Source organism: Curcuma longa, chromosome 2 (assembly GCF_044706935.1).
Source record: "Curcuma longa cultivar G26 ecotype Majalengka, Jawa Barat chromosome 2, ITB_CL_G26_1.1, whole genome shotgun sequence".
NCBI lineage: Eukaryota > Viridiplantae > Streptophyta > Magnoliopsida > Zingiberales > Zingiberaceae > Curcuma > Curcuma longa.
In genome coordinates this window covers 4,469,731-4,481,602 of record NC_133862.1, presented here as the reverse complement: position 1 = coordinate 4,481,602, position 11,872 = coordinate 4,469,731, and the positions used below count along the sequence as shown (strand labels likewise).

General features: G+C 39.9%; 1 protein-coding gene across 1 annotated transcript; it reads left to right on the top strand.

Moving 5' to 3' along the window:
* Positions 1-9,741: 9,741 nt before the first annotated feature.
* On the top strand, positions 9,742-10,323 carry LOC141821441 (uncharacterized). Its single transcript, XM_074708872.1, has one exon. It carries the CDS (start codon positions 9,742-9,744, stop codon positions 10,321-10,323), a length of 582 nt encoding a protein of 193 aa, XP_074564973.1.
* Positions 10,324-11,872: the final 1,549 nt, after the last annotated feature.

Here is an 11,872-nt window from a genome sequence, read left to right as displayed (position 1 = left end):
GAACCACAGGTGCTATGTGGAAGAGGAGGTGGCCCAAGAGGCATGCTACCAGGAAAAGGCTGTCTCTGTTCTTGATCAGACCCATCAATTGATGGAACAGATAAAGGCATGGCAACCCCAATACCAGGGATAGTTCCTTCATTCGTGATAACCCAAAGAACAAATGCTCCAGGAGTAGGGGGAGGTTCTGATGCCCTGAAACCACTGACTGCTCAGCCTGATAGCATAGAATTTTGATCACCATAACCTAGAAAATCAATCAAAGGTTGAAGTCGTTAAGCCATTTTACACATGAAGTATCAGACATGAATCAAGATTTTAAGACAAAATGTTGAGAGAACTCTTGACAAAACTTGAAGAGTGTAATACCAACTGGAGTTGGACCAAGACTGTATTTATAGCGACTAAGATCTCCAGGTCTATCTCTGCACCAAAACTTGGTTGTATGGTCATTGCTTCCACTGTCATTATAGTTGAAATTAGTGAAAGACTGCAAACCCCTACTTAAACTGTATAGTTTTGCCATTCATGTGAGCATGAATGAAACAGCACAAAGAAAAGGAATGAGAGCTTTTGAAGCTGTTTGCTAGAAAATATGACACTGGTTGTATTTCAGTAGGAATTAGTAAGGAGTACAATGACTAATGATGAGTTCTGAAATCAACAAATAATCCCATTGCAATATCACCAGTTGAGCGCCAAACATACAGGAAAGTTGTCCTTAATTGAGTATAATAAAACAGCCACTAAACTTGCTATAAATCTAGGTAACTAATAACCATCATTTTATCACGGTATTTAGGTTTCTATATTTATATTTTTTGATATTCTCATGTGTTTAATTCGGGTTTATATTATATTTGATGAGTTGAATTCATTTTGAGTTTTAATGTAATTTATCTTTTATTTATGAAATTTTGACTAATTATTTGAATGTTGTCTTTATAGGCAATCAAGGTATCATGGATCCAAAGTTGAAGTTAATTGAAGAGACCAATCTAGAGCGATCTGGATCGATCATCTATGATCCGAAGAAATCCAAATTATCCATCATGATCTGGTCCATCCAAATCAAGAGAGAATAAATCATGACTATGGATCTAGATCTGAGCCATTGGATCATATTTATATTGACTCCTACCATTAGATCAAATCTGGAGAGTTCTCAATAGTCCATTTAAATCCATGAGAATGCTACAGTGTCAACTAGGGGTGAGCAAAAGTTCAATTAAACCGAACAATTCAACTAAATTTTAAAATTCAATTTGGCTATTTCAGAATTTTAATTTTTATCTCTAAAAAAATTGATTATATCAATTAATTCGGTTCGATTTCGATTTTAAAATTTCTTATTCGGTTAAATCAAATAAACAGAATAAAGTAAAATAAAAAAATAATAGGTAAATTCTAAGTAAGTGAACTTATAAATTCCTAACTAATTAGTAAATCTCTCATAATACTTCAAAAATTCAATTAATTCGATTTTCAGCTGAATTAATCAATATTTTATCGGTTCGATTTTTATTTAAAAATTTGATCTGTTCGGTTAGTTCAATAAAAATTTGATTTGTTCGATTTCAATTAATTCGATTCAATTTTAACCGAATACTCAACCCTGGTGCCAAGAGATTCGGCTATAACAGAGAATTGGAGGGGCGCATAAAGGTGGCTTGTTCTTCTTCCATGATTCACCGTCGACCATCCTTCTTCCTCCTTCACCATCAGACAAGTCAAGGGGATTCCTTTCTCAATCGAACATCCACTGTCATCGACAGAGGTTCAAGGATTCTCCTTCCTCAATCATCTCCGACCATCATCTAGCCCATCTTCCACGGTGACTTCATCTATCCTCACACCGACCGCAAGTAACAACTGGTGATCTACCTCCTTCCATCATCCAAGAGTAAAGGAGATTCCCTACCCTAGTCATTCTCCTCACAACAAGATCACCGATGCCATCTCCACTCATTAATTCTTTGTGTAGTTTAGAACAGCATACTTCATTAATTCTTTGCATTTGAATTTTATATTTTAAGAGTTAAATTCGAAACACCAAAAAGATCAACACCCATTTACTTTGAAAATCCAAAAAGATGATTTTTAGCTTGATTTAGACACTCTTCTATTAGTCCTAGGAAAAATACGACTTGAGGTCTCTACTTTTTATTTATTTTGTGAGCTAAGCGTTTTCAAATATAAATTCAATTTGAGGTTCACTCGTAACACTAATTGTGGGCTTATCAGATAGCTTGTACAAATGAGCTTTCTTATGCCCCCTCCTTCGATGTCTAGGTCCCGAGGATGCTGATTACATCATACAAGAAGTTCACCAAGGTTACTGTGAAAATCATGTAAGTGGTCAGACCCTATCTAGAAAGATCCTGTTAGCGGGATACTTTTGACCGACTCTATAGGTTGACACGGGTCAACTCGTCAACACTTGCATCAACTATTAGAAGCATCAAAATCTCCCTCGACACCCCACAAAATTCTTGAAGGCATCAACCACTTCTTGTCCCTTCCATCAATGGAGAATAGACATCCTCGATCCTTTTCTGATCGGACCTAACCAGAAGAAGTTCCTCCTAGTGATGGTCGATTACTTCTCCAAATGGATAGAGGTAGAGCCCTTAGCTCAGATCACATAAGTTGTTGTTCCCAAGTTCCTTTGGCAGGACTTTATCTATCAATACAATCTTTCTCATAGACTTGTTTCTGACAATGGTCGTTAGTTTCAGGGTCGCAGATTCAAAGAGTAGTGTAAAGGTTTCGACATTCAATAAGCTTTCACCTTAGTCGTCTATCTTTAGAGCAAGGGGCAAGCTGAGGCTATTAATCAAGAGATAATTCGAGGGCTCAAGGTCAAGCTGGACCATGTCAGCGATAGATGGATGGAAGAACTGCCGAAGATACTTTGGCCTACTGAACCACTCCTCAAGAAAGTATTGGGATGACCCTCTTTCACTCGGTCTATATATGGTGGGGAAGTAGTCGTTCCTGTCGAGATAGGTGTGGAGTTTGCTAGGGTAGGTGCCTACGATCAAGACAATCCTAACAAGCAACTGCTCGAGCTCGACCTAATAAGCGAGATAAGGGACAAAGTAGCCACCCACATTGCGGCTTACCGACCTATAACAATAGAGTCATTTCCCACACCTTTCATGTCGACAATTTTGTTTGAAAGAAGGTCAAGCCCGTGGGAGATATCAGGAAGCTAGTCACAATGGGGAGGATCTTACCGAGTCAGTTGCAAATTGAGCTCGGGAGCTTACTATCTGAAGGTCCTTGAAGGAAAATAGATAGGTCAACCTTGAAATGTTGCGCATCTACTGCCTTATCATGCCTATCCTTTATCTTTCATAGCACTCTGTACCTACCTCTCTTTTTCATTAGTAAAAAGGCTATCCTTCTAGACTCTCGTGTCTCCACGAAACTAAATACCTTTGATCTCATATCAACGATATCCATTAGTAATTATCCTTTTCGGGGCCCAAGTCAATCACCCAGTCTCAGATCAACGATATCCATCAATAATTTTCCTTTCCTGAGTCCAACTGAGTCCCCTAGATCTCGGACCAACGGCGGTCATCAATAATTATCTTTTTCAGAGTCCAACTCAATCCCCCGATCTTGGACATCAACAATTGTCTTTTCATGATCCGACTCAATCCTCTTGGTCTCAGACCGCAATATTCATAAGTAATTGTTCTTTTCAATGCCCAACTTAATCGCTCTGATCTCAAACCAACGGCGTCTATCATCAATTGTTCTTTTCAAAGCCCAACTCAATCTCCTTGATCTCGTACGGTCGTACCAACAACATCCTTCAACAATAGTCCTTCTTAAAGTTCGATTCCCCTAGTTGTCTCAGACCAACAACGTCCATCAAGAAACACGTGGCTTCGGAATTAAGACTCATACGAGAATACTCAAGGCAAACAAAATGCGAGAGTGGAAGATAACGCCAAAAGGTAAGTCCATTTCATTTAGATAACAATGTTGTTACTAATTACACTTACAAGGAGCAAACCAAAAAATAAGAAAAACATTCACTTGGAGCTGCTGCTTGACCTAGTCGGTCTTCTCCGAGTCCAACACAAGTCATCCCAGACCAGCTTCAGATCGAAGGAGTCTAGAGAAGTGCCCGGAGGCAAATGCCCGGCCTTCAGAACTTGTCGGATAGCACTCTCAAAATCATGTTGGAGTATCTTCACCATCCTTGTTCCCAGCACGTCGTAGAACTCTTCCGACGGCATGAAAGCTTTCTTCCGGCTCTCCCAACGGCCTTCCTCGCCGGCCTGATAGCTCTCCGACTCGGCCTTGATAGTCTTTCGAAGCGATGACTTGACGCTCCAGCTCCGCCACTGTCTCAACAGATTCGAGCAGCTGAGTGTTGAGCTCGGACGAATGCACTATTCCAAACTGGTGATTTTCGCCTCCTGGATAGCTTCTCTGGCCGCAGCCCTCTCCAGCTCTTGCTCCAAAGGAGCTACCTTCGCCAAGGCCGCCTGGAGCTCCTGGGCCAACTGAGCCGCCCGCTCAGTTTGGGTAGCAGCCTCCAACCGAGAGCGGTCAGCCTTGTCTAGGCCTTTCAAAGTCTCAGTTGAGGAACAGCCCGGATCTGCGCTAAAAGGTTGGGCAGTGACGGTGAGGGGCTTTGTAAGGGATCGGCGACCGAGTAAATTATGACGGTTGTCGCGAGGGTGGCGGCGGCGGCCCCCGGGGGAACTCCATATTCTGCGGTGGCTCGCCGTACATCACCTTCGGCCAGCCACTTCCGAACAGTAACGCTGTATCGTAGACGGCATCGGAGAGAATCGGCCGGGGTAGCTAGGGTTTTGACCAGTGACCAACTTGGTAGAGCTTTTTAGGAATAATCAACGGCAATTTTCTATGAGTGGTGATACGCTGCATGAAACCATAGCATGAAACGGCAGTGGGTCCCACTGTATCACTAACATACAGTGGGACCACTGCATGCAATTGTGAGTGTCATGCATGCTACCATTTCATGGTAAGTATCATTTCTCATTTTCTATTTACTGAACCAAGAACCCTTTTAATTATTATTCTAAACAAATATTCTTCAAATTAGGACTAAGTCTGTAAATAAATCGGTGAACAAATTAAATTTTCAATATAATAAAACTCATTTTATATTTATTCAATAATATAAAATTATATAAAATAAATAAATTTGAACACTAATAATCCTGATTGATCAAAGTTATGTAAATTTTAATTATAAATTTATTTTTAAAATTTTAATTTAAATATATATTGATATGACAGGGATAGTCGATACCACTTGATATAGTCAAGTCAAAAGTTAAGTTGAGTTAGAAGTCAAATCAAGACAGGCTTGAATAGAGTCAAGATGAGGTCAACTTGAGCTTAGATTTGATCAATCCAAGCTCAAGTCAAGTCAGCCCAGCTACAAAACCTCAAGTCAAGTCCGACCAAATCGCATCCGAGTTTGGTCTATCCTAATTGAGAACTTTGATTCGACACAACGGTCCTTGAAGTGTCGATCACCAAAGAGTTTGCCTCTAGGTAGAAAGGAAAGATGTCTGTTTTTTGAGAATTAAGATCATCTTTTCACTTTTTATTTAAAAGTAACTGATTACTACACGAAGATAAACAATTTAGTTATTTTCTACTCTCTTTATTATTCATTTTCATCTTTCATTTTCTCTATCTTTTTTATGTCAAATGGACTTTGCGCCTTGGCCCCCTTCTAACATCATCATTGAGTCTTTTCAAATCTCTATTCAGAAGATCTCTGTAATATTCAACGTGCTGAAAAAGCCAATCTAATTGACACCCGACTTGTATCTAGTCCATCGAAAAGTACTTGAACGTGGTTATTTAGCCGAGTCATCACATCCCTTAATCTCGAACCAGACCACATATAATTACAATAATTGTATTGGTGTACGTTGCATTGCTGTTACCCTAGTGTAATTTACCCAATAGGAGGAAGATACATTTAGATAGATGATAGTATTGATCAAATTTATCAAAAATCAGCAGCTACTATAAATCAAGATCAAATTTAAAGAAAAAAGAATCAATTCCAAGAACATTGGCATTAATTATATAATATATATATTTATATAATCGTTTTATAAAGATATAAGAACTAAGCATCTACTATATTTATCTGAATGCAATCATCAATGCCCACAATCTGCTCATTCTACTGCAACGCAAACTTGTTGGGGAAGGGCACGACATGAGAGAAGAACAAGAGATCGAGGATTAAAGGATGATCGATCAAACCATTATCATGCATGGATTCATCCATGCATGCTTTTTCTAGACAAATCCCAGTCGAAGTTCCAAGTCAAGATCCTCCTCCTCCTCCTCTTCTTCCTTTCCACCAACAGCATGACCGCCGAAGATTCCGATCTCCAACTCCAGCCTCACAACTTCTCTTCCCTTCTGCAGCATTGCCTCTCCGCTCTCTCCTCCTTCCGCGAGGAGCTCCTTCACAGTCATGTCCACGGCTTTCCTCAACTCCTCCTCTAGAGGAGAAACAATAATGGGGACGATCATCTCCTTGGCTGCAGGAGCAGGAGCAGGAGCTGGAGGCGTCGGCAGGAGGTCGATGAGGTCAGGTCTAGCGGAACAGAGAAGATTAGGTTTAGGGTTAGGAAGATCCGGGTCAAGAAGAGGCAGAGGGAGGCGCTGCGGCTGCGCCTGCTGCTGCCTCAGCCTGGCCCTGTCCCTTCTATGCACATTCATGTGTCCTCCGAGTGCCTGAGCTGACTTGAACTCCCTCTTGCAGAAGCTACAAAAGTAGGACCTCGGAGGCCAAATGGAGAAGCCTCCTCCCATCATCAGAGGATCCCCTCTGCCTACCACCTCCATCCATGGCTCCTTCCCCTTCCTCTCCATGAGCAGAGGGATCAGCAGCTCAAATAGCTAGCTAGCCAACACTTCTTAAGTAGGCAATTTCAAACCTGAGAGGGAAGTGTAATCATGAAATTTGACGTGGGCTTCTCTCTCTCTCTCTCTTTTCTGTCACCCATTAATTTATACCAGATGAAAAAAAACTGTGAATTTTAATTTAATCTGCAACCTGAACTGAAATTCTCGTTCACTTCACTGATACTCGAGAGACTATTGAAATTGGGGAATGGAATTGGCAATAGTGGCAGCAGCTGGGAATCTGACATCTTTTGCTCTTTGCTAGAATTGCAACGCTACTCGATCGCCATGCCCCCAACTCTTTCTTTGAGTCTCCTAGTGAAATATGATATGATATGACATGCATAAAATATATATAGTTATCATCAGAAAACCTTTAAAGACATGCTCTGGAGCTTGTTTACATACAGCAAAACCTCCCTCTCTCTCAGATAGAACATGCCTAACACTTCAGAGAGGAGGGAGGGAGAGCAGCTCATGGAGTGGTACAGGAAACTGAAGAAGTGACAGCCATACAGAGACAATTATATCCCACCACCACCACCACCACCACGCAGTGGCCTTAGATTTGGAAGACAAAGATGCTCAGTTGCGTGAGCCCTATGTTTGCTAAATCCAGGCCTCCTTTATTAGGGTTGCATGGACAATTCTGCAGAGATTACCACAAGCGATTAGAGCTTGCTTCTGGTTCACTCCATCTCTCATGGGGGTTTTACAGTTTAAGGCCATCCTTCGTACCCTTGAGAAAAGGTGGAGGGAGGGTGGTGCTTGTATGGAGAGGGATGGCAGAAAAAGCTAGAGTTTGAGGTTTGGAGGAATCTGGGGGTGATGGGGAATGCAGATTCCGGAAGCTTATGATTGGCCGAGGCGTCAATACATATATTAATTTTTAAGAAGACATTCCATCAGTCGCCTCAATTTTCTGTCAGGCATCGGATTGAAGCTGGCAGACAGAAAACTGTCATGATATTATCTCTTTCGAGTCATTCGATATCTAAACTCTTGCTTTCTTTCTATTTGATCATTTTGCATTGTCTCCCAGTGAAGGAATTGTTGAAAATTTGAATGAAAATAAATGATAGTGGAAGGAGGAGACTCCTTTATGAATGAGAAAATAGTCTTACATTGGGAATTTCAAGATCGATGGAAAATTTCTGTGGGATTGGATCGATTATTTCAGAGATAATCAATGAGGTTAACTAGGATTTATCATTTTTTATATATAAAAAAATTATTAATTACTACGATGTTATAGAATTATTGCTATATTATGGTAGTAATTAATTAATAGTTATTATATTATTATAATAGCTATTTAATATATGCTATAATAATTTTTTTATTATTTTAAAATAATTTTAATCAAGATAATAAAAAATTTATATAAGATATGTATATATAAAATACTCTTATATAAATTTTTTATTATCTTGATTAAAATTATTTTAAAATAATAAAAAAATTATTATAGCATATATTAAATAGCTATTATAATAATATAATAACTATTAATTAATTACTACCATAATATAGCAATAATTCTATAACATCGTAGTAATTAATAATTTTTTTATATATAAAAAATGATAAATCCTAGTTAACCTCATTGATTATCTCTGAAATAATCGATCCAATCCCACAGAAATTTTCCATCGATCTTGAAATTCCCAATGTAAGACTATTTTCTCATTCATAAAGGAGTCTCCTCCTTCCACTATCATTTATTTTCATTCAAATTTTCAACAATTCTTTCCCTGGGAGACAATGCAAAATGATCAAAGAAAGAGTTTAGATATTGAATGACTCGAAAGAGATAATATCATGACAGTTTTCTGTCTGCCAGCTTCAATCCAATGCCTGACAGAAAATTGAGGCGACTGATGGAATGTCTTCTTAAAAATTAATATATGTATTGACGCCTCGGCCAATCATAAGCTTCCGGAATCTGCATTCCCCATCACCCCCAGATTCCTCCAAACCTCAAACTCTAGCTTTTTCTGCCATCCCTCTCCATACAAGCACCACCCTCCCTCCACCTTTCGCCAAGGGTACGAAGGATGGCCTTAAACTGTAAAACCCCCATGAGAGATGGAGTGAACCAGAAGCAAGCTCTAATCGCTTGTGGTAATCTCTGCAGAATTGTCCATGCAACCCTAATAAAGGAGGCCTGGATTTAGCAAACATAGGGCTCACGCAACTGAGCATCTTTGTCTTCCAAATCTAAGGCCACTGCGTGGTGGTGGTGGTGGTGGGATGTAATTGTCTCTGTATGGCTGTCACTTCTTCAGTTTCCTGTACCACTCCATGAGCTGCTCAAGGGTTAGGCATGTTCTATCTGAGAGAGAGGAGGTTTTGCTGTATGTAAACAAGCTCCAGAGTATGTCTTTAAAGGTTTTCTGATGATAACTATATATATTTTATGCATGTCATATCATATCATATATCACTAGGAGACTCAAAGAAAGAGTTGGGGGCATGGCGATCGAGTAGCGTTTGCAATTCTAGCAAAGAGCAAAAGATGTCAGATTCCCAGCTGCTGCCACTATTGCCAATTCCATTCCCCAATTTCAATAGTCTCTCGAGTATCAGTGAAGTGAACGAGAATTTCAGTTCAGGTTACAGATTAAATTAAAAGTCACAGTTTTTTTTTTTCATCTGGTCTTAATTAATGGATGACAGAAAGAGAGAGAGGGAGAGAGAGAGAAGCCCACGTCAAATTTCATGATTACACTTCCCCTCTCAGGTTTGAAATTGCCTACTTAAGAAGTGTTGGCTAGCTAGCTATTTGAGCTGCTGATCCCTCTGCTCATGGAGAGGAAGGGGAAGGAGCCATGGATGGAGGTGGTAGGCAGAGGGGATCCTCTGATGATGGGAGGAGGCTTCTCCATTTGGCCTCCGAGGTCCTACTTTTGTAGCTTCTGCAAGAGGGAGTTCAAGTCAGCTCAGGCACTCGGAGGACACATGAATGTGCATAGAAGGGACAGGGCCAGGCTGAGGCAGCAGCAGGCGCAGCCGCAGCGCCTCCCTCTGCCTCTTCTCGACCCGGATCTTCCTAACCCTAAACCTAATCTTCTCTGTTCCGCTAGACCTGACCTCATCGACCTCCTGCCGACGCCTCCAGCTCCTGCTCCTGCTCCTGCAGCCAAGGAGATGATCGTCCCCATTATTGTTTCTCCTCTAGAGGAGGAGTTGAGGAAAGCCGTGGACATGACTGTGAAGGAGCTCCTCGCGGAAGAAGGCGAGAGCGGAGAGGCAATGCTGCAGAAGGGAAGAGAAGTCGTGAGGCTGGAGTTGGAGATCGGAATCTTCGGCGGTCATGCTGTTAGTGAAAAGGAAGAAGAAGAGGAGGAGGAGGATCTTGACTTGGAACTTCGACTGGGATTTGTCTAGAAAAAGCATGCATGCATGAATCCATGCATGTTAATGGTTTGATCGATCATCCTTTAATCCTCGATCTCTTGTTCTCTCATGTCGTGGCCTTCCCCAAAAAGTTTGCGTTGCAGTAGAATGAGCAGATTGTAGGCATTGATTGCATTCAGATAAATATAGTAGATGCTTAGTTCTCTTTATAGAACGATTTTATAAATATATCTATCTATATATAATTAATGCCAATGTTCTTGGAATTGCATTCTTTTTTTCTTTAAATTTGATCTTGATTTACAGCTAGCTGCTGATTTTTGATAAATTTGATCAATACTATCTATCTATCTAAATGTATCTTCCTCCTATTGGGTAAATTACACTAGGGTAACATCAATGCAACACACCAATACAATTATTGTAATTATATGTGGTCCGGTTCGAGATTAAGGGATGTGATGACTCGGCTAAATAACCACGTTCAAGTACTTTTCGATGGATTAGATACAAGTCGGGTATCAATTAGATTGGCTTTTAGCACGTTGAATATTACAGAGATCTTCTGAATAGAGATTTGAAAAGACTCAATGAAGATGTTAGAAGGGGGCTAAGGCACAATGTCCATCTGACATAAAAAAGATAGAGAAAATGAAAGATGAAAACGAATAATAAAGAGAGTAGAAAATAACTAAATTGTTTATCTTCGTGTTGCAATTAGTTACTTTTAAATAAAAAGTGAAAAGATGATCTTAATTCTCAAAAAATAGACATCTTTCCTTTCTATCGAGAGGCAAACTCTTTGGTGATCGACACTTCAAGGATAGTTGTGTCGAGTCAAAGTTCTCAATTAGGATAGACCTAACTCAGATGCGATTTGGTCGGACTTGACTTGAGGTTTTGTAGCTGGGCTGACTTGACTTGAGCTTGGATTGATCGAATCTAAGCTCAAGTTGACCTCATCTTGAATATATTCAAGCTTGTCTTGATTTGACTTCTAACTCAGCTTAACTTTTGACTTGACTATATCACGTGGTATCGACTATCCCTATCATATCAATATATATTTAAATTAAAATTTTAAAAACAAATGTATAATTAAAATTTACATAACTTTAAGCAATCAAGATTATTAGTGTTCAAATTTATTTATTTTATATAATTTTATATTATTGAATAAATATAAAATGAGTTTTATTAGATTGAAAATTTAATTTCTTCGCCGATTTATTTACAGACTTAGTCCTAATTTGAAGAATATTTGTTTAGAATAATAATTAAAAGGGTTCTTGGTTCAGTAAATAGAAAATTGCCGTTGATTATTCCTAAAAAGCTCTACCAAGTCGGTCACTGGTCAAAACCCTAGCTACCCCGGCCGATTCTCTCCGATGCCGTCTGCGATACAGCGTTACTGTTCGGAAGTGGCTGGCCGAAGGTGATGTACGACGAGCCACCGCAGAATATGGAGTTCCCCCGGGGGCCGCCGCCGCCACCCTCGCGACAACCGTCAGAATTTACTCGGCCGCCGGTCCCTTACAAAGGTTCGTTCCGAACGCGCAGTAAAAGAATCTCCCATTTA

Coding starts and splice junctions, on each gene's coding strand:
- LOC141821441 (XM_074708872.1), top strand. CDS start 9,742: ATGGAGAGGAAGGGGAAGGAGCCATGGATGGAGGTGGTAGGCAGAGGG.